The sequence below is a fragment of the Polypterus senegalus genome, chromosome 11, assembly GCF_016835505.1.
Source record: "Polypterus senegalus isolate Bchr_013 chromosome 11, ASM1683550v1, whole genome shotgun sequence".
Taxonomy (NCBI): Eukaryota; Metazoa; Chordata; class Cladistia; order Polypteriformes; family Polypteridae; genus Polypterus; species Polypterus senegalus.
The window spans coordinates 59,548,032-59,571,930 of NC_053164.1; the positions used below are offsets into that span (position 1 = coordinate 59,548,032).

Sequence of the window (23,899 nt, forward strand, 5' to 3'; positions counted from 1 at the left end):
CTGATTCAAGCTGATAGAATAGCAACTTTGACTGAAATAACCACTCGTTACAACTGAGGTATGCAGCAAAGCATTTGTGAAGCCACAACACGCACAACCTTGAGGTGGATGGGCTACAACAGCATTATCTGTAAATATGATAGGCGGTGAATGAAACTTTAGCTTAGACAGCACCATAAAGATCATGCACCATCACTCACATAGGAGTCAATGAAGTGTAAACATTAGAATTTTATCCAAAAACAGAAAACAAATTTTGCAGCTGGTATGGGTAAGCTGTGCTATTTTGGTTGGAGAACCTGAGAGCAGTATGCCCTTTTTGTTTCTCTATTTTTTTTTAAATTATTATTATTGTATTTTTTCCCTGTGAATTTACAGTTTACTTAATTAAACACCAATTTTAAATCACTTTAGATCTCCTTGGAGATTTTTGGATATGAAGATATCTCAATAGCACCCACAGTATTCATAAACCTGTGCAAACATTCAGTCATTTTAGAAGGAACTATGTGAGAATAATGAACTATTTACAAATTGTGAATGCTTGCTAATAATTCTTATTTGTTTCCAAACTGACTAATCATTTGAAAACTGTAAAAGTCAGAACCTGGAACTCATGATCTCATGCAAATTTTGTAAGCTGTCCAATTTCTGAGATTATGATGCTGTTGGCATGGGTGGAGTCTGGCAAAGGGAAGGAAACCCCGCTCATCCAATGGCACCACAATCAATGATTATTTTACCTCCTCCCCTGGATTGTACATTTAGCTTAAAAAGTAACAGGATGTAAAGTTTATTTTGAAAGGTGCATTGACTGAGTTACTGTTTTACTGGACTGGCAAAGAAACGAGCACTTAAGAATGGGAACTGCACTATTTATCATTGGCTTATTCACTCTTGCTTCGTATGTCAGATCAGGTAAAGGTCCATCTACCATTCTTTTAAAGAACTCAGGGAGTTAAGATATTTTTTTCAATAAAATTTAATTGGAGTAAAGTGTGCTTTAGTAAATAATGTTAATCCTGACAGTTTCAGTAGTTATATTTAAATTAGTGTTACAGATAAAAGCTTATAAAAGTATAAAATGTTATACTTAATCTCTCTCTCTCTCTTTATATATATATATATATATATATATATATATATATATATACATATATATATATATATATATTATATATATATATATATATAGAGAGAGAGAGAGAGAGAGACACTTGTGGAAGTACACAAAATCAAATGGTATGCCTCTATCCCTCTTTAGATTTATTTTTTTTCTTTTTATATACAGTATAATTTCCTCTTTAAATTTATCTATCGCCTTTCATAACCATTTCATTTTCCATCTATCTATAGCCAGATAGTTGTAAGGGTATTATATAATAATAATAATAATAATTATTATTATTCACTTTACTTGTCATATACTGTACAATTTCTAGCATTAGGACTTTGTCATTTTTCACATACTGAATCAAAAATCCCCCATCATATCCATGAAATGTATCTTGGTTTTCACAAATATATTAATTGTGCTGGACTTTTACCTTTTTACACAGTAACATTCATGATAAGAAAATTAACTTAATTCATTCTTCAAAGCCATAACCTTTAATTTCATAGCACTTAAAGAGTGACCTAAATATTTTTTTTCAGTTCAGCCATGCAGTAGGGAGGTTCGAAGTTTTGGTCCTCTGCCACATATTTTGCATTTCAAGCCGTCAGAACATTTTCTGGAAATCACTGAATTACACAATTTAGTTTCTCAGGTTGCTTTCCTGTTGTGACCTTTCATTTTCTTGTTATGTTTTTGTTGCTCTTTTTTCCTGGAAATGAAATGCTGTTTGCTTGAGAACATTTTTAAACATATGTTTAGTTTGGATATGTGTGTGACTTAAGCTTGTTTTTAATGCTTTAATTTTTAAAGTTACACTCTTAAATCTCTTTTATTCAACTTACTGAGATTGCACTTTGTTAGGGATGTAAGGAGATTCATAACTGATAGTTGTTTAAAGTATGTTAATTTGCAAATGAAGGAGAAGTATGTGATCCATCTGAAAAATGCAAAATTGTCATAATAAATTTGATGATAAATGCTGTGAGCATACAGTAAGTTATCTATCCATCCATTATCCAACTTATATATCCTAGCACAGGGTCATGGGGGTCTGCTGGAGCCAATCCCAGCCAACATAGGGCGCAAGGCAGGAACAAATCCCCGGGCAGGGCGCCAGCCCACCGCAGGGTACACACACACCATGCACACAATAGGGACAATTCAGGATTGCTAATGCACCTAACCTGCATGTCTCTGGACTGTGGGAGGAAACCCACACAGACACGGGGAGAACATGCAAACTCCATGCAGGGAGGATCTGGTAAGCAAACCTGGGTCTCCTAACTGTGAGGCAGCAGCGCTACCCACTGCGCCACCGAGCTGCCCACATTATTATTTTGATATTACTGAAATAACAGCACAGAATATTGCATTATAAATACATGTAACAAGCTTGTCAAGGCAAAAATGTAAGCGTACATGTAGGATGAATAAACACAAACTATCCTGACTGGCACTCCATCAGGACTGGATCCTGCCATGCTTTTAGAAGTCCCAGGATAGGCTCCAGCTCCCCATGACCCTGATTAAATGGACCGATGTATGTACCTTTCAGGTGTGGGTTTATTAATGCCATTAATGTCTGCATGAATAATTTTTTATGGTGAGATGTGAAAGGTCAGTTGTTAAGACAATATGAATTAGACTCCAATTACTTTACAAAAGTTGAAAATGCTTGGACAAATGTCAATGGATATATAACATTTTGACAATGTTATGATGTATTCAGTTTTGTAGGATATAAGAAATTTACTTAAAGCTGAAAGCCATATAAGATACTTTTCAGTACACCTTTCATTTCAGCAAATAAACCTTTATTTAATGACAGAAATGTGTCAACAAAGCTTTTGATCTTTAAATAAAGTCCAAAGGATATATTTACATAACTACTGAGTAAAACAAAATTCCAATAGAAGGAAAGCAAATATATCACTCTTGGGTCACTACCAATGATGAGTGCTGGCGTTGGAGTCAGGGATACTGGTGGACACTTGGGAGTGCCCGATTAGAAAAGCTAGGAAATGATACCTAAAGACAAAGATGTGATCTGGGATATAAGAAAGTCTAAACCATGAGACCAGGATTACAAAGGTCAAGATGTTACTTAGAGTCAAAGGCATAAATGAAGTTGAAAACAAAAACAGAATTCTACTCCTAGGGCCTACTTGGAAAAGAAGCTAACTGTACTGAGATAATTTTTAGATGTAGAATATACATAGGAGGGCGGCATGGTGGCGCAGTGGTGGCGCTGCTGCCTCACAGTTAGGAGACCCGGGTTCGCTTCCCGGGTCCTCCCTGCATGGAGTTTGCATGTTCTCCCCGTGTCTGCGTGGGTTTCCTCCGGTTTCCTCCCACAATCCAAAGACATGCAGGTTAGGTGGATTGGCGATTCTAAATTGGCCCTAGTGTGTGTTTGTGTGTGTCCTGCGGTGGGCTGGCACCCTGCCCAGGATTGCTTCCTGCCTTGTGCCCTGTGTTGGCTGGGATTGGCTCCGGCAGACCCCCGTGACCCTGTATTCGGATTCAGCGGGTTAGAAAATGGATGGATGGATGGAATATACATAGGGCAACCACCTCCATACTTGTAGTGTTACTTCTATGACATCACCAGCATGACGATCTAGTTTATGTGAAGAAAAAAGGTGGGAATGAAAATGAGCTTTATTAATTCAATTTCGAGTTGAAAATTAAACATCAGAAAAATTATTTTCATGTGTAAAAAACACAAAATAGAAAAAAAAACACTATTACTACAAATGCTGATGCGGAGAATGCTGATAATGTAATGGCAATAGAAGAACACATCTTTACCCTTGAAATGGCCTTCTTCTGCCTTCTGTGCTGTTAACTATGAGAGCTGCAGTGCAGTAGCAGCTTAATGGCACAAGGTCCACAGTGAAAAGACAGACGTTTTAGCCTGACACAAAGAGTGTCAATGTGCATATATGTTTTATGAAAAGTGAATGTTCTGTGTGATACTGTTCAGAAATACAATGTGGCATGGCTTTTATTTGGATGTTGTGCATTCATGCATGATATGATTCATCTTCTTAAGATTGTTATCAGCTTGATTTTTGTTAATTATTCCTGGTGTTATTTTACATTTGTGTTGGTATTTTTTCTTCCATTTGGAGGTTTTTAAATATGCACAACAAATAAATGCCTCAGCATAGCATTAGCTCCCACAAAATAATCTGAAAGATCAAAAAAAGGAAGAAACATGGGTTAAAAAGTGGAGTGAAATAATGGGAAAAAGAACAAAGATTAAAAAAGGTAACTTGTTGGAAGAGCGAGTTGCAAAACCACTGAAGAGGATAAAATAAAGGGAGAAGAGTTGGAAGATTAGACAGAGCAGTTTGAATGGTTGTATGTAGAAGGTTTTTAGGATCATCTTCCAAATATTCAATAAATAAATTGTACTCCATGCCTCCGACCGCAAAGCCCTTCAGAGGATTGTGCGGACCACTGAGTGCATTATTGGCAGCTCTCTACCCAGTCTGCAGGAGATTTACACCTCACGCTGCCTTCATAAAGCCACTAGCATCGTGGCTGATCCCCACCAACCCTCCCACCAACTGTTTACTCCTCTTCCATCTGGAAGGTGACTCTGCAGCATCAGGAGCAGGTCTGCGAGATTGTGCAATAGTTTCTTTCCCCAAGCAGTCCGGCTCCTGAACACTATGCTGCCCTCCTCCACACTGGACTCTTTACTCTATACACTCTCTGGATTACATAACACTGTATATATATTCTTTATTTTTTTATCATAGTTATATATATCTATCTTGTGTATTGCACCTTTTGATCCTGGAGGACAATATTTCGTCCCACTGTGTACTGTAAGTATATTGTTAGGATGACAATAAAGCTCTACTTGACTTGACTTGACTCAAGAAACAGTTGCTAGTGCTGATCATTGTTTTGCTATTTCAGTAGAACTTTTTGAATATTTTTATTTTCACATAGCAGCTGTTTTAGTGGTGCCAGATATGTTTTGGCTTTGACAAAATGGAAAACGATGCTCCTCCATCCTGAAAACCTTCAGTTAAGATTACTCTCTTAAAAATAAGATGGCTACCACATGGCCTTTTATTTAGGTGTATATGGTCTAAATTAGTAATAAGTTACGCTTACACTATAAAGAAGACTAAATACAGGGTCGCTACTCTGCACTGAAGAAACAGGTGGAATTATTTTTGCATTATGGTTATTTTAAGAGGTCCTGTGTGCTAGAAAGTTAAACTGAAACAACAGATAGGGCTTGCTTTGAGCAAAGCATTGTTGCTAGTGGTCTCTGGAGCAGGAGTGATTTGATAGGCAATGTAGTGACTCTGAAGGGGTCCTGTTTTCATTGTAAGTCACCCCAGCTGCAATTCGTGTGTATCTGTGTCTGCCTCGATTGTTGTACTAGTGACATCACTTCAGATATCCAACATAATTGGTCCTGGTTCTTGTGTCCATCCATCCATCCAGTATCCAGCCTGCTATATCCTAACTCAGGGGTGGGCAAAGTCAATCCTGGAGGGCCGCAGTGGCTGCAGGTTTTTATTCCAATCCATTTGCTTCATTAGAAAACAATTGTTGCCAATAATTTAATTTCATAGCTTGTTACTACTTTAACTCTGCCATGTCAAGTCATTTTCATATCCTGGATTTTCTTCTCCCTTTCTAAGGCTATCATCCCAGTGATTTGAAGTTTAAAACCAGATGAGTAATTCTCAGTCCTTCACTTTTTTCTCTTCACTTTCCTTCCAAGTGTTAAACCAAAAGTGCATGATAAATACATACAGGTAAATGGAAACAAGCTAAATGGAGAACTGCTTCTTATTAAGCAATTGGGTTGGAACAAAACCTGCAGCCACTGTGGCCCTCCAGGAATGACTTTGCCCACCCCGTCCTAACTACACGGTCACAGGGGTCTGCTGGAGCCAATCTCAGGTTCCTGTGTATAAAACTTTAATCATTATCATCAACATAGCTTCCTGGTTTTGTACTCCTTGATTAAATGATCTCCAAGAGCCAGGGTGCCATATGTGAGCATCTAAGTCACTAGTGAAGGACTACTCAATAATGTAATTTTTATTAATTGCCAGTATAGGTCCATTTATGTTGTACTTTTTTTTTTAAATGTATGTTAACAAGGCTATTATCCTTTATGTTTATGTGGTTACTGGTAGTGAATGCAAAAAGAAAAAAGAATTCTATTGTCTTTCTGACAAAGCAATTGGAATGAATTTGAATGATAAAATGAAAATTTGTTCAGGGCCCAAAAATAATCAAGAAGGCAGCTGCTGTACTGTACTGATAAAACACTTCAAATAGAAATGGTGTTGCATTGGTTCATACATGGAGCTCAGTGGAAGGGTGAGGCTGGAGTCTCATGAACTCAGATTTTACAGAAATGCAGTGGTTCTCAGTTCATGCAAAAGTCTTCAGACTTGTATTACAAGCTACCATGAGGCAGACATTTCAAATGTTTGTATTGCACCCTCCCTCACAATAATATATCGTCTATGGGAGAGGAGCGAAAGGTTCTGATTTGTCAAAAATTTTGTTCTCTGGTTTTCCATGTTTTAGGGTCCCCTGATACTGAAAACATTGATACCTCGATGATGAGTGTCAGTCTGTCTGTCTGTGTGTGACTGTATGTCACAGTTTCTTGAGGATGGTCGGAAAAATAACAAACTCGAAATTTAAGCCTTTTATGAGATGACGATGTGCTGATTAGTTTTTGAGCCAAATCATGCAAGACAAAGAGCCACTCACGAGGAACTCTCAAATACTGTAATTCTGAAATTAATTATGAATTCTTCTTATCAATTGCTGTTGTAATGACCAATTTTATGATAGAAAGGTAAATAATTTCTGAAATATTATAGAACAGTTTGGGTAACTTGGTTCGTAGAACGCAAAGGCTAATGACGCTCACATCCAAATTTTTTTAACTTAATAATGCTTCAGCTATTCACATTCAATGCTTGTCTGTGATCCACACTACGATATAGTGCTCTGAAATCTGAGGTATGAAAATATACTCTATATATACTAAATATTTGTGTTTTACCCTTCATTAAAAAAGCTAATTATTTTCATGTTACTTCTTTCATGTAGTTTAAATAATGGAGCTCGATTCTTGCTTGCAAACATGCTGCATTTTTTCTTCAAATTGTTCTTCTGTCAGATTTTTAAGTTTGGCTCTTAAATTCCAGACTGGTTTATGACTATGGCACATTTTAATTACCAATGAAGCTCATTTCGATGTCATAAGTCACGTTTACTACTGGCAATGTCTCAAGTGTTTGCTAGTTGGTAACTTTATAAATGTGTGCTGAAAATTTGAAATTCTAATTAAGTGAATTTTAAATCAAAATTACATGTCAGTTTATATTGAATGCTGTTTATATATTATATATTTTTGTTACATTTTAAAATGTTACATTTGTCACAAGAGTTCCAGAAAGGAGTTTATCAGCATGGCAGACTGAAATTGTGTCCAAATTTGTGTCTTTCAGCTCCAGTAACATGTAGCTTGGACAATGTGAGCATTAAAGGAGGATGGATTAGTCAGACAGGGACTGAGCATGGAAGTACATTAACATACCACTGTCCTGAAAATCATTATCCTCACCCTATGCCGGAGCGGAAGTGTGAGAGGACTGGTCAGTGGACACGGCTTAAAACTTTTGATGGTGTACGTTATACAAGAACTCCAGAATGTAAACGTAAGTACAATTTATTTGTTGCTTCACAGTCTCTCTCTGTCTCTATTTTCCACAGCAGAGGCAACAAATCCTTACTTTTTGTCTTTTCACGGCCATACTGCACACTCAATGAGGTTTATTATAGTGGATGGCCTTTAAAATACTAAGATCTAGGATAAGGCACATCCTTCAAAAATGTAAGAGTGAGTTAAAGGGCTGCTGGAATCAACTAAACCTCTGAGCCCGAACCCACAGTTAACCTGCAGGAATCCATACATATTTTATGCCGATATCTCATTTCAAACAGTCAGTAGGTTTATGCTCTCCTTCTGCCACACGTTGATTAGATGAGCTCCTACTTGCTTCCTACTTGTTCTCCTTCAGCTCTGTTACCCTTTGAGCATTTACTTTTAGTACACCCTAAGCACCAACACTAAATAGGGACTCTCCAGGGTTAAGTAAGGAATTTTCCATGTGCTGAATTCTTCCACTGTCCAGTGCTACTTCAGTGCCTCTTATCCCTCCAGAGAATCCCTCACTAGAGTCTACAAACTCACTCTTAATTTCACATATTCTTACACGCATACTCACACTGGCTACTTTATCTATGCTACATTTAAACATACTGTATACTGTACATTCTAATAAACAATGATACTCTAACAATTTTAACTTTCTCAGAATTCCTGTTTTACATTCACCCCAAAATTTTATCTAGTCAGAAATTTGACACTCTTGGAAACTACATCATGAATATTAATTCTCTAATGAGCTTATTTGTACTTGCTTGCTATTTCAGTTACAGAACATTTCCCACATGAGCTTTGAGTCCACAAGTTAAGAGTCATTATTTTAAAAAGTCTAAAATAAAAACATACTGAAATAGAACACATAAATGAAATATTATGTGGTGTATTTAGCATACTGTAAAAGCACAATTTTATGATTTTTATGAAAAGCACAGCATTATGATGATGTAATTCAAATAATTCACTAAACAGTCCCGGAACTTTTGTCAAAGGACAAACTAAAAAAAAAGGCTTTCATGAATTTTAAAATAACAATTTCACTTGTTGTTTTATCTTGGTAGAGTAATATATGTATTGCTCTACTTTCCCCTATTGTATTATTAATATGCAGCCTTAGAATGCCTAATCTCACAGACTTACCACTGTATATAAGATATTATTTTATATAACTTATCCCCACCTTCCCTTCTATATCTATAACCTCAGGCAATTAGATGTAGTAAAAAGACAAGCAGGAGTTAAGTTACACATAAAACAATGTATTACTGATAATATTCATAAATAATAACAAAATGCAAAGTACATTTGAATATTGGCAACCATACAACCTGATAAAATGGTGATGTGTAACTCAGGTGGCACACAGACTTGCAGTTACTTAAAATGTCTCTAGTTAAGGCATCGTTGGTGCTCAGCTTTCAGCCACATGTCTGTTCAATATGGCTGCTGAGACGTGCTCTTCAATGTGTTGTCTTCATCATCATATGTGGGTCAGTCAGAGAGAGAGAGAATGTGGTTGAGCAAGTACATTTATAGATGTTCTCTCCAATTCCTAGAACCAATAGGACATCATGGTACTTGAAGGCCTCTGAGACAAGCCAATTCCAAACAGCCATACCTCAGACCAATGGGAGAAATAGTACATTTAACACCTCAACCCCCCCAAGACCATATATTAAGCTAACCTGGCTTTGTGTGGGGTATCAAACTGGTTTAAGACACATCCCCCCAAATCCTGTCATAAAATTACAAAGAGACAGTCGTAAAAAGGGGGATGGGGGAAGGCAAACATGAATACCTCTCACCACTTGGTTTGCCTAAATTATAAATAAAGACATACAAAACATTTATCAAGTTATATGCAAAATCCTACATCACAACACTTGTACTTTCACAAGAGGTTTAACTTATTCATGAGTGTATATGTAACTGGAATATCAACATAAAGAGATTTTTCAAATGAGAGGTAAGCTCATCATTCTAGCCAGATGTAAAAATTTTTGAATAAAAACATAAAACAATGTCAACATTGTACTCTGTAGTCCTCTCCTGGGATAAAAGGAGAAGAAGGCACTCTAAGGTATCACGGGGCTCCTTGCCTATTTCATTAGGTTTTACTTGAAAGGCACAGGGAGAAGGAGCAATAACTTACAGGCTCCTTGAATTGAGACTGCATTCCTACTTTATTGTGCTGGAGACCTTGACTCTGAGCCCACCACCTTGACCAGCGAGTAGGAATGAGAGGTAGGGATTAATTGATCTTTTTATTTTCATTTGTTTCCTTCTCTACGTCCCTATTTTTTTTTACTTTTTCTTTCTTATCACATACTCTGTGTTCCCTCTATTTTTCTAACTGCATAACCCCAAAAGATCAGAATCAGAATCAGACAGACAGTCATCCATGGCTAACTGTCCAAACCCACATCTGCTTGCTAGTGAATGGTCACTGTGAAGCAGAAAACCAGGCATCCATGGATGTCTGCTCATTCTTGCCATATACTGTATGTGGGATTAGGTCTATGAATTATTATTTTTTATTACTGTATGAACAAATTTACCCTAGGTAAGCAAGGTGAGATGATATGAAGATATTTGAGAATTATTTTTTACACACACACACACACATATATATTGTCACGCTATGGTTACGGAATTCCACAGAAACACAGGAGATTGTGGAGACAGGAACTTTATTCAAACACTTCAAGCAAACATGTCTCTTTCAGAAGTAAAACGAGCTCAGTATGCAGTAAGTTCTCGATTAAAGAATAGACAAACATCATAGGGGAGCACAACGGGAGCAAGACCCCCAACAGGAGCGGCGGATGTCTGGGGGAGGAGAGAGAAACAAAGCAATCATCCAAAAAGGACAGATGCTGTTCATGCTTTTAAGTATGCAAAGCGCCGCGTAGGAAGAATAGCACGAGACAGAGCAGCGGCAAGTAAGGGAGCAATGTGAAGGTAGTCTATCAGCGTTTTTTAAGAGGGTTTTTTTTAGGAGCTTCCATGTCTTCTAGAGGTGTATGAGCAGGGGGGCTTACAATATATATACACAGTATATACAGTTTTACAACTTGAACACATGGAGGTTAAGTAACTTGGTCAGAAGCACTAAGTGAGTCAAAGGGATTGAAAACTGTTCAATTGTCTAACTTTGATGTTTTAAAATTTGAAATGAGTACATCTGAATTTTTCATTGTGGAATAGTAATAGCATGACCTGAACATCATTTAATGTTCTGTTACTAATCATATTTGCAATTTGCATCATTTGCTGTTGAGAAGTTTCATCTTTCTTTTACTCTTGAGTCATGTCCAATTAGTTTTTTTAACTATCTATCTATCTATCTTTATATATATATATATATATATATATATATATATATATATATATATATATATATACTATATTAATTTAGCATTAAATCCTTAATGTTTTCCTTTAGAAATTATATGTCCAGACCCATCAGGGTTCCAGCATGGGTCACTGGAGCCATCTCAGCCACTTTATTATATAGGAGACACCACCACATATCAGTGCTATGAAGGATATGAGCTGTATGGTTCAGCAAGCAGGACATGCCAACCTAATGGAAAGTGGAGTGGGTCCACACCTATTTGTATCAGAAAATGTAAGTAACACTTTAAATCTAATTTTTGAAAGCATTAAACAATGTTAAAATACATTAATGTATTCCTTTTAACTGAGAAAAAAATAATGCAACCTAAATTTTCAGAAAACCCTTGAGTAAATTTTAGAGATAAATATTGAAGTTTCATTGATATGTAAAAAAGCAATGTTCATCTCACCGTCTCCCTGTTCAGACACAGAAACACACTGTGTAGCTCATTAAATTAGATTTGAGATCTGTAATCCAGTTGCACACAATTGCTTTATAAAGCAATTTTTTCATGTTACAGTAAGTGTTCTCATTTAAAAACAAAGTTTAAGTTTAAAAATAATATATAACGGAATACATTGTAAAAGGAATTTTATACATACTGTATGATAGGTCAGTTTTGCAAAGTTATGCATTATAAAATATTTTCTAAAGGAAATATTAACACAATCTTCTGTTTAGCTGATGAAGAGGCTTGTACAGACCCTGGGGTTCCTGCCGGCAGCATAAGGACTGGCAATAATTTTGACATTGATGACAAGGTGACATATGAGTGTGCAAGAGGATTGATTTTCTTTGGATCCAAAGTAAGAATTTGTCAAGAATCTGGGGAATGGACTGGCTCTGAACCTGCCTGCTACTGTAAGTCCTTCATCAAATCTTTCTATTTTACATGATGCAAAAACAGATTGTATAAACACATTAACTGTGTTTATTACAGTTCTGTTTTTTTTTAAGCTAACACCTAATTTTCTATAAATTCTTTCTGTGTAGGATTTTATAACTTATTTAATTTTATGTTACATATGATTATTTTAAAAATAAAATAGTCTGTCATGCAATTTAAAGATGGATAGCTGAGTTAATGCAAGGTGATAAGGTCACCCTCATCAAGCAAGAGCAAACACTCTCTGTTGAGCAACCTGTGACTTTAATTTGGGAAACTTTGAGATTGAGTTAATCACTTTTGTAACCTCTTTTATAGTTTTATCCATTATTAGAAGTTAACCTGATTTTATTAATTTATGTATTACAACTCCACAAAGGTGTTTAGTTTGACAACATTTATTTTTACAGCTAATATAAGGTGAAGAGATTGTTATTTATTATTATTTAGGGAAACATTCTCTGTATAGCCTTCTCATATTACACTTGCAGGAAATTACATGGTGATATCCCTTTCTCTGAGGCATATGGGTATATTACAGCAGCAGTCTCATTGTAACCTTCTTCTGATTGTTCAAAATCCTCATCTGGCAGTGCAGAAATGGACTTATCTGCAATACACAAAACATTGGCAGAGTATTTTTTATTTTTTTAACAAGAGCAAAGGTTGGAATTTGAAGCCATGCAGTAAGGAAAATCAATGTTGCTTGGTTTATTTCATTGACTTTTCTCCATTTAGCAGCTAAAACCAAACATTTCATGCTTGATGACTTTTGTTGATGTTTAGCCTTCTACGCCCTGATGTTGACTTTTGTTGAGACTCACCCTGTTAAGTTAGCATGTTGAGCCTCTCTAGACCCTCTAGATGCTTTAATGTCTTCAGGTGACAATCACATAATAGGTTATTCATTTTTTATACCTTTCTGAATGTCTATGGAGTAATGTTCAAAGTAAATTTAATATGAAATCTACTTTACTTGTTCTGTGGTTGTTTATTCTTTACCATACTTATTGCAATGGATTGTTTTATTACTAAAAAAGTGCAAGAAATTAGCTCAACGTTGTGCAATACTTAAACTGACTTGAACTGAAGAAGCTGAAAACAGCCCATGGATCTTCAAGTGGAAATCTGTGCTGAATTTTCATAGAAGACTCAAAGCCTCAGATATTTTTAAATGAAAAAAACTGGTGAATAAGTGTAAAATCTGAGAAGTCTGTCTTATACAGCAAATTGTAGCCCAAAAGTGTGCAGTTTGAGTGAAATAGTGACTCTAAACTTACACAAGTCAGGTCAGGTTCGGGTGCATGCACTGGTATAGCGCATTTCCGCCCCCATCACAAAACATAACAGCTTGGGATCCTGGATGACAACGCCAAAGGCAGACACGCGGTCCAGTCTCACCCCCTGGAAATGACTGTCTTGGCCTGGTCCAGCTGCTGTTTGGGTCCTCAACAATGAAGATCCTGTGAGCTGAGTCACACTCGAGAAATCACATCTCATGACTGTAATGTGCCTCATTCAGGACTCTATGGGCAACCATTCTTTCAAAACAAAGTCAAACCAGTGGCACCCAAGGAATCAGTTCCAGTATTTCTCTTACTGTTGTCTAGATTGAATTGACTCTATGTGATTTCAAACTTTGATAAGTGCCTTGGAGAAGAAGTAAATGAATATTTAATGTTTCAAGATTTTAAGTGCTTTCGGCAGACATGGTCTCGTCCGATGCGAGAGATGGACGTCTGAAGTGGAGCTCCGCTAGTGGTGTTATTTTTCATATTATTTGCTTATTATCCTGAGATATCTTGCATTTATTCAACCCGAGAGGGACTGCTACAGTATATGTAAGTATATATAAACATGGCCAACAAGAAGGGGGGTCCGAAAGAATCTAAAACTAAAGCTACACCCAACCTACGATCAAGAAGCCCCAGTTCAAGATGTGGCCTTTCAGAGACAGACCTGGATCAGATGGGCGAAAGTACACATTCCTCGGGACCACGGTCCGCTACATCGTCGCCGGCTGAGAGCGAAAAGGGGAGCGAAGGTGCAATCGTCCGTGCAGATCGGGATAGCTCGCCGATCGGAGAAGATCAACTGAAAATGGAAAGGGCCTTGAAGTCCGCGGCTTCCATTACGCAATTACGCGAGCCGGGAGCAGCGGGGACACGGGCTTCAGCAGAGTCTGCTGCTTCATTTACGGTACAAGAAAGCACAATTGAAATGTCTAAACTGGAGGTGATGCTTGCTGAGCTCATGCAAGATATAAAGAAAAGCGAGAAGGCTAATGAGAAAGCAACGGCAAAGGCACATGAGAGACTGAAAAGGAATTGAAACAGGAGATGAAACAGGCCAATGAATGGCTGCAACAAGAGGTGCAACTTGAGCTTCAACAGGTGCTGGGTAAAATTGAAGAACGCATTCAGGAAAACTCAGTTAAACTGAGCACACTTACTGATCAATTGGAGGATCTCAAGGAGACATTCACGAATCGGATTGAAATGGCCGAACATTTAGCTGCCAGTGCCGAGGAAAAGGCAGTAAATGCCAGCTCCGAATGCAAAAAACTTGGAGAAAAACTCGGAGACAGACTGACTGCTTTGGTAGATGGGAGTAGAAGATATAATGTCAGAATTGAAGGTCTGCCTGAGAATCGAGAAGGTTCAAACCCTGTGAAATTCGCAGCTGAACTTTTTTCTAAAATAATCGGGGAGGGCTTTAAAGCAGAATCTGAGATAGCAGCGGCTTACCGCGTATGCGGATCAAACACCGTCAGACTCTGACCAAGATCTTTTATAGTTCGTTTTGAACGATTATCATTTAAGCTAGAGGTGATGGCACTCCTCAGAAACAAGGAAGATATTACATATGAAAATAACCACATTCGTATCTTCCCTGACTTCTCTCCAGCAACAACTACTACACGCGCATCCTTCTATAACACTAAACAGCGGTTACGGCAAGCCAGCGTCAAATACAGCTTCTTGTATCCGACAAAACTGAAAGTGGAATGGCAGGGTCAATTCTATGTTTTCGCTAGCAAGGAAGAAGCAGAAAAGGAATTAAGAAAGCTGATCCCGGGACAATTCTGATACAATAGTGAGTCATGATAAAGCAAGGATTAACAATCTACTGTCTGATCTATTCATTTTAAAATACGGGTTTTTATCAGCATATATTCTCATATGTTCTCATTATTACTTAGTATTACTAGGGCGCTATCTGTTTATGTTTTATTGTGCTTAATTATTCTTTTTTTTTTCTAATTATTTCATCTCTACCCTAAACGAGACTGTTCAATATCATACCGTTGGTTTATTGTTATTGCTATTACTGCATTAAGACTAGTTATGCTTATTCTGTACACATTTTTAACACCATCCCCTGGGTTTATTGTCTGGGTGTATCATCTTAATGCACTTAAATTGCTATAGACTATATACTGTATCACCCAAAAATTGTTTTTTAAAGCTTTACTTACCCCGTTGTTTTTAGTTGTTTGTGAGAAAAAGTATGTAATCTTCTTTTTTTAATGGGGACTGAAGATGACAACATTCGATTTCAATGGGGGCCCACTGCGGTCTGATTAAAGAACAGCAAACAACATTGAATCATTTATGAAAAAACCTCTTGTTTCTTTTGTCATATACTCCACAGGTTCTGTTGTTCTTTAGCCAGTAACATAAACTGATTGAATAGTGGCTTCCTTGTTTTAGCTACTTAACACATTATAAAGCTAATTTGTTCTCTAAAACAACCCAATGCTTTCACTAACCATCACATAATGATAAGAAAGAACTAAAACTAAAAGCATTGTCTGTACACATGCAAGAAAGAAAACACATTTACTTATAATTTAAAACTTACAAGAGCCAATAATGCTGTAGAATTAAAGTACAAAACAATGTGGCCCTGCTGCAAAAAGGTGGATAAGATCTTGATTAAAATTTCCAGTGGCAATAGTATGAAGTGAAATAACTGTGGCTTTTTAAAGCATTAACGGCCAGTTGTGTTTGATGAGAAGCAAGTCAACTCAACGTAGGCTATTAATATCTGTTTCTAATTTTGTGAGTATTATTACACATTAACCATCCACCCATTCATCCATCCATTATCCAACTCGCTATATCCTAAGTGCAGGGTCACAGGGGTCTGCTGGAGCCAATCCCAGCCAACACTGGGCGCAAGGCAGGAAACAAACCCCGGGCAGGGCGCCAGCCCACTGCAGCACATTAACCATACTTTTCATATTTTTTTCCTCTTGTTTAACAGATCCTTACACTTACGACACACCAGAAGAAGCAGCCTCTAAACTGGGTTCCAGTTTGAATGCTTTGCTGGAGGTTTCCAATCCTGAAAAACCTAACGAAAAAAGTAAGTCTAAAGATGATGTAAGTCAGAATAGCTTCTTTAAACATGCATGCTGCAATTTATTCAGCTAATGTCCCTTCAATCATCTTTGTGCCCATATTTTCTTGTTGGGAGAAATGCTCATCCCTCCATTCATCCTTTGCCCAAACCCATCTATCTATCTATCTATCTATCTATCTATCTATTCGAGGATGCAGGGAGTAGCGTCAATCTCAACAGCTTTGGAAAAGCGCTTGGAAACAACTCTTTTGCCTATCCAAAAAAAGTTGTATTTATTGTTTTGTTAATTTATACTGTATGTTTCCATTATGCTTATTCATTTTATTATATTAAACTAGCCTGTCAAGGACAATAATTACAATGTATTTACAAATGTTTGATCTCTTTTGCCTTCCTGTTAGTATTTAACCTATGCCTACCCTCGGTATCCTCATGTGCCTCAACCTGTCTCAGCTGCTGTTTCTTCTCTTATTTGTGTCCCCGTAAAACCTGCTTCTCAGATTCTGTCACAGCAAGGGACTTCCCCTGGATAAGACAACAGTCCATTGGAGGACAGGCTTACATACCCACCCACACTCACACATACAGCACCAATGCAGAACTGATAATTATAAAGTTTATAGGATCAGTACTATCATGTGTACAGAGTACAATGAAACATGCAATACATCGCCACTCTCTGGCAGCATGGTTAGTGAGTATAACGACCTCACTCATACAACCCGGCCCAAAAATAATAACACTATAAGAATGGTGTGTTTCCTGTGACCCTGAACTGGTTTAAGTGTTCTTGATAAGAAATGGATGTCGAGAGGGCGGCACGGTGGTGCAGTAGTAGCGCTGCTGCCTCGCTGTTAGGAGAGCCAGGTTCGCTTCCTGGGTCCTCCTCCCTGCGTGGAGTTTGCATGTTCTCCCCGTGTTTGTGTGGGTTTCTTCCCACAGTCCAAAGACATGCAGGTTAGGTGTATTGCTGATCCTCAATTGTCCCTAGTGTGTGTGCCCTGTGGTGGGTTGGTGCCCCACCCGGGGATTTGTTCCTGCACTGCACCCTGTGCTGGCTGAGATTGGCTCCAGCAGACCCCTGTGACCCTGTGTTAGGATATAGCGGGTTGGAGAATGACTGACTGACTGACTGGATATCTATATCAATCAAGTCATGTATTAATTGATGCTTAGAGACAGAGAGCAAAAGGGACCTCTCCTATTACAATGGGCTTGTCCAAACTGCACAAACCATGTTTATTCCGCATAGAAATTGACAATGAAACCGTAGCTCCATGAATACTGAAATGAAGAAACAGAAGTATTCCTGCTTTATTTGGGTTCCAAACCTGTTTTTACTACCTGAAGCACCTATATATGATTTAAAAATATCATTGAATTAAAATGGGCTGGTCATCTTAACTGTGTTTTTGGTCATAAGATAAAATGACAACCTTCTATAAATAAATAAATAAATATTTACCAATGTTTTTTGCCACTAGCATAAGCTCTGGCTCCCCACCACTCTGAATCGACAGATTTTAACCTCTTTTGTTTGTTTTTTACCTTATAGAGGATCATGGAAGAAAGATCATTCTAAAGCAGAATAGTATACTTCACATTTATATAGTTTTAGACACATCGGACAGTGTTCAAGAAGATTTTGAAAAATCCAAAGAATGTGTAATGGATTTGATGGACAAGGTAATCAGCTACTTTAACTTCTGTATAGCTTTTCTAAGAACTAGAGAAAAACAACTCATAAGCTAACTCAGCTGTTTCTATTTTTCTAAACAGATCAGTGCTTATGAAGTTTCGCCAAAATATGGAATTTTATCCTTTGCCTCAACTACAATTACTGTCGTTGACATTGCTGACAAAAAGATGGATCCTGCTCAAGCCATACAAAAGTTGGAAGAGTTTAAATCAACTGGTAAGGTTCTGTTTCTTTCAAGAATTTTAAACAGTTTTTTCTGTTTGTAATATTATAACTGCAAATAGTGTGCTGCTTCTTATTCACCTGTCAAAAAGATACATTTTAAATGTTAAATGTACTGTATATTAATGTACAAATAAGCTAATTTGCATATCCTGGCTATTTCAGTTGTAGAACATTTTATGAGCTCTAAAACATACTTATAGTCTTGTTCACATAGTTTAAGTGCCATTATCTAAATAATTCTGAAATAGTAACACACTAAAATAAAGCAGACAAATGATATATTACAAGTCATATTTATTACAAAAGCTCAGTTTTCCAACAGCATTACAGATGTCCGCTGACTCAGAGCTTCACAATGTGAACTCACCTGCAGTGTGCCTGCAGTATATTTCTGTCACAGTTATTGTATACTGTCCAGTTGATCAACTTACCATTCTTAGGATACATATGAAACAGTTACAAAAATAAGTGTTACATGCTCTCGTTATTTGTAGTAGATCTTGAAAATTCCATTTTATGATTTGCAGGGACATACTGTACAACCTCACAGCTCCCTCTAGTGTTAATCAACGCCACTGCAGAGATTTCAAAGTCAAAGTCAAAGTGAACTTTATTGTCATCACAACCATATACAAGTATACAGAGAGACAAAATTGCGTGCACAGGGCCCACAGTGTAACAACATGAAGTGCAAATAAAAAAAATAAAAAATTCAAATTAAATTAAATTTAAAATTAAAAATTAAAACACAAACAAGACAAGACACTGTGCAAAGACAAAACAAAGGAGTAGCAGCAATATTGACGTGTAGTAAGCATTATGAACATTGATGCAATGTATGGTATTTTTCAATCTAGATACATAAATATCTATATATATAATTCACTAAGGCAAGACAACCATGGAAAGCACGCCGGAAGGGGCGTGGATTCACTAAGCTGCCGACAAGTAAGACACCTATGGCGCATGCAGGAAAGAGCCACGCCCACCCAACTCCAAGACCATTTGATACGACGACAACTCGCAGTGCCACGGCCACCAACTCGGACGCGAAAACACAGTAAAAACGGCATCATTTATATTTGTCTGTCGTAGAGGCCACATGCACCTCGGAGCCACCTTGACTGTTCATAAAGGCATGTTTCTCGCGGAGGTGAATCGTCATATGCAGCGTGTAAAACGGTTTGCGAGGGGTATCCCATGGGATCCTTAAAACACTCCTTTACAACTAAGATTAAAACACAATGAAGTAAGCAGTCTTTAAAAACCGAGTTTTCGGTTACGACGCACGACTGCGTGCACCATAGCAAACTGTTTTACACGCTACATACAGCAATTCGCATCCGCGACAAACATGCATCTTCTTAGATGCTCCTGCAGGAACACGGAAGACTAACCCTGCCCACCAACACTCCTTTTTCACCGGCCTGCGTCTACCCTTGCTCTCTAGGCATTCACACTGCCTGCCTATGTGCCCGGACGCAAAAACTCACCGACCACCCAGTTAGTCCTTTTTGTCTGTGCTAGGAGTCCACATGCACGTTTCATTATTCTTTTCGGTTTTGACACCCGACCGCGTCCACCATGAAAAACCATGCGAAAGGAACAACGAAGCCTCGCCCAGAAACTCTACCCCTCTTCCCACGTGCTCAGGAACGCACCTCAGACCACTGCCCACCAACTCAAACAGCTCATCAAACACATACTCACTCACTTTGGTTTGTGCTGCGGTCCAAATCCAGCTGTGAGCCACGTTGACTATTCTTTTGCCCTCCATGGCTACCGCTTCAAATGTATTTCATGGAAACAACACTTCTTTCAATGTTATAGAAATTCTTGCTTCTGGTAACTGTTTGTTTCTGTCAGTCGGGTTTTTTTGGAAAAATGTCATGGACGAGACTGTTGCTCTCAAACTTCGTAACATGGCTGTTAGCTTTGTTTGCCTACTTTGGGATAACTTCGGTGACATGGTGTCCGTTGTTGTTAGTCACAGAGGCATTGTTATATAGTCTGCTCAACAATACGCTGACTACATGAATACATCCGGAGTCTATGGTGGTGAGGAAGAAATTGTGGCAATGTCCCAAATCCTTCCAGCTACTATCAGCATTTACTTCCAAGAACGTCCTCATGCCTCTCCTCGAGTTTACAATCTGGCCCAGCGTCTCTTCATCTCCCTGCTCTTTAGCGATCCTTTGGATCATGGGCATTACGAGGTTCTCATGCCTCTCAAATACCCACGTGATAACCTTCTGGTGACATCTTTTGACTCTGTCGGTATGTGCACACTGGGTGCACACCCACTTGCTCGCCACACTAATGTGGCGTCACCTGCCCACTCTCCTCTTCCTGAAAAACATTTAAAGACACACTCCCCTGAACACACGCATTCCACACAGGACTTTCAATGCACCTTTTGTTCCAAAAGCTTCAGAGTGCACAGATATCTGAACGCACATTTGAAAAAACACAACACTAACCGAATGATGCAATGTGAACATTGCCAACAATGCTTCAAAACAACTTGCGCTCTCAAGAAACACTTACGAACTCATTCCACTCTCACCTTCAATTGCACATTTTGTAACAAGGACTTTACAGGTGAGATGGATCTCCACAACCATATGTAGATCCATTCAACACAAAGATTTGTATGCAAAATTTGTGACAAACACTTTCACGCACGCAGATACCTTACTAACCATCTCAAAGCACATTCCCTGATGAATTCTTTCCAGTGTCAACACTGCTCCAAGACCTTCACACGCCAGAAATATCTCAAAGCACATTTAAACACCCAGTCCACTGAACAAACGCATTCCAAACAGATCTTTGAATGCACAATTTGTTCAAAAACGTTCCGAGTGCAGAGATTTCTCAACATGCATTTAAAAACACACTCCACTGAACAAATTATGCAATGTGAACATTGCCAGCAATGCTTCGACACAACTCATTCCAATTCCCTTCAGTGTCAACACAGCACTAAATCGTTCATGCACAAACATCGTATTCTGCATTTTCTGCAGCTTTTCAAGAAGATACCGCCATTCACATCCAAGAACATAACATTGGCCTACCTACCGCACTATGTGCTTCATGCAATTCTCTTCATTGGCCAGCAGAGGTCAACAAATCCGGACATTACACTAAGTGTTGTCATGCCGGCAAGGTGTCTTTGCCACCGTTATCCAAACCCCCCTCTTTTATTAGAAGACCTCTTGACTGGCAAGAACCCGAAATTACTGTGATCATATCAGGGAATACAACTCTGCTTTAGCTTTCACGTTAATGGGCGCACACATCGCTCAACCATCTGGACAAGGACCGTATGCTTTCAGAATCCACAGTCAAATTTATCACCAGGTCTCTCCTTTATATAACAATCCTGACACATCACCACAATACGGTCAGCTATATATCTTCGATTCTGCTGAGGCTACCAGTCAATGTTTGCAAAAAGAATGTAATAGCGCTTGCAGTGACATTTTGTTGCTTCAACTAGACAACATGATACGACATGTTAATCCCTTCGCAAAGTCTTATATGCAAATGCATGACATTATCACTCACGGTAATCCTGTTACTGCTGTACGAATGGTGTTCATGGAAAATCCAGGTCTGGATATGAGAAGGTATAACGCCCCGTCCTGTCAAACTGATGTTGCTGCTATCTTTGTAGGTGAAGATGGGGAACCTCCTGCACAACGTGACATTTGCATATATCCAAGGGGAGATACTTGCAAGCGTATCTCTGTTCTCAATATGAACTGTGACCCCATGGTTTATCCACTGCTATTCCCTTACGGAGATCCAGGCTGGCACATACAATTAGCCCATGTTGAGGAAAAGTGAACCGCAAAAAGAACGCGAGTCACACAGCTCCAGTTTTATGCTTTCAGGCTTGCCATGAGATCTTCATTTAGTGTCTTGCATTCCAGTGGCAAACTCTTCCAGCAATACATCGTCAATGCATATGTCAGAACAGAAGGCGCGCGTCTACATTACCTTTGCTCACATCAACAAGATTTGCGTGTAGAGCAATATAGGGGAGTTATGGATGCTGTCACTGCGAAAGCACATCACCATGACCTCCGCCCTGGACAATTGATCATTCTTCCCTCTACCTTTCAAGGCAGTCCAAGGTATATGCAACAGAACTACCAGGACGCGATGGCAATTGTCCGCAAATGTGGAAAGCCTGACTTATTCTTAACCTTCACCTGCAATCCTGCTTGGCCGGAAATCTGCAACGCCATTTCCCATCATGAGCAAATAGAACACAGACCTGACATTGTTGCTCGCGTCTTTCATATCAAACTGCGACATTTTCTAACAGATATTCTGGAAAGGAATATTTTCGGCAATGTTCTCGCTTACATCTTCGTCATTGAATTCCAAAAACGAGGATTGCATCATTGCCATGTTACTTACACTTGACTCACAATCCAAAATAAGGACCAAGGTTGATATAGACAAATATGTCTATAAATCCTGAAATACACCCTCGACTTTTCCAAATTGTCACTAAATGCATGGTGCACGCTCAACGGCAAATCACCTTGCATGAAAGACGGCGCATGTACCAAAAATTTCCCGAAACACTTCAACGCAGAGACTCAAGAAAACACACAAGGCTACCCCATATACTGCAGAAGACAAGGGAGAACTGCCGTTGTTGGCAAATACGATATTGACAACCGTTGGATAGTTCCTTACAATCCGTGGCTTTCTCAGAAATTCAATGCTCATATTAACGTTGAAGTTTGTGCGTCCATTCAATGTATCAAGTATCAATTGCACTTCGCAGGGAGCCAGCCGATGATATTTTTCAACATGACAAAATACAGACTTTCCTTGACGGTATGTATGTTAGTGCTCCTGAGGATATGTGGTGTTTGAACGAGTACAGCCTATCAGAAAAATTTCACGTTATTACCCGACTACCAGTTCATTTGCCAGAACAACAACTCATCTTCTTTCATGAGGGTCACGAGGAACAAGCGCTCCAAAGACACGCACACAAAAACACTATGCTGTTAGAATGGTTTAAACTCAACAAAACAGATCCTGAAGTTGTAGAGTTACATTACACTGATGTTCCGCAACATTACACATTTCAGAAATCCTCTGGAAAATGGAAAAAGAGAATCAGAGGAGAGACAAAAGTGATTGGTAGAATGCCTGTTGTTGCCATTAATGACACCGAACGTTATTACCTCAGACTTCTCCTTACCTGTTGCGTGGGTATCACAAGTTTTCACCATCTACGAACAGTCAATGGTATCGAATGTGACACTTTCAAAGAAGCTTGCCAAGAATTAGGTCTTCTTAAGGACGACAAGATATGGCATGATACTCTTTCAGAGGCATCCCAGATACGAATGCCACGATTCTTGCGAGAAATGTTTGTTTTCATCTGTGTCTTCGGTGAACCACACAACGTTCCACACCTTTGGGACACGCATAAACTC

The 23,899-nt window shown here is 38.5% G+C and overlaps 1 protein-coding gene across 1 annotated transcript in view; it reads left to right on the forward strand.

Annotated features, from left to right (window-relative positions):
• The first annotated feature begins 785 nt into the window (after positions 1-785).
• LOC120538556 overlaps positions 786-23,899 on the forward strand; it is a 105,503-nt gene continuing 82,389 nt past the window's right edge. Inside the window, exons 1-7 of the mRNA XM_039767951.1 lie at positions 786-918; positions 7,630-7,839; positions 11,293-11,478; positions 11,929-12,108; positions 16,403-16,504; positions 18,057-18,187; positions 18,281-18,416. Coding sequence (XP_039623885.1) covers positions 861-918; positions 7,630-7,839; positions 11,293-11,478; positions 11,929-12,108; positions 16,403-16,504; positions 18,057-18,187; positions 18,281-18,416 — 1,003 coding nt within the window. The 5' untranslated portion in view covers positions 786-860. The remainder of the gene's footprint in view (positions 919-7,629; positions 7,840-11,292; positions 11,479-11,928; positions 12,109-16,402; positions 16,505-18,056; positions 18,188-18,280; positions 18,417-23,899) is intronic.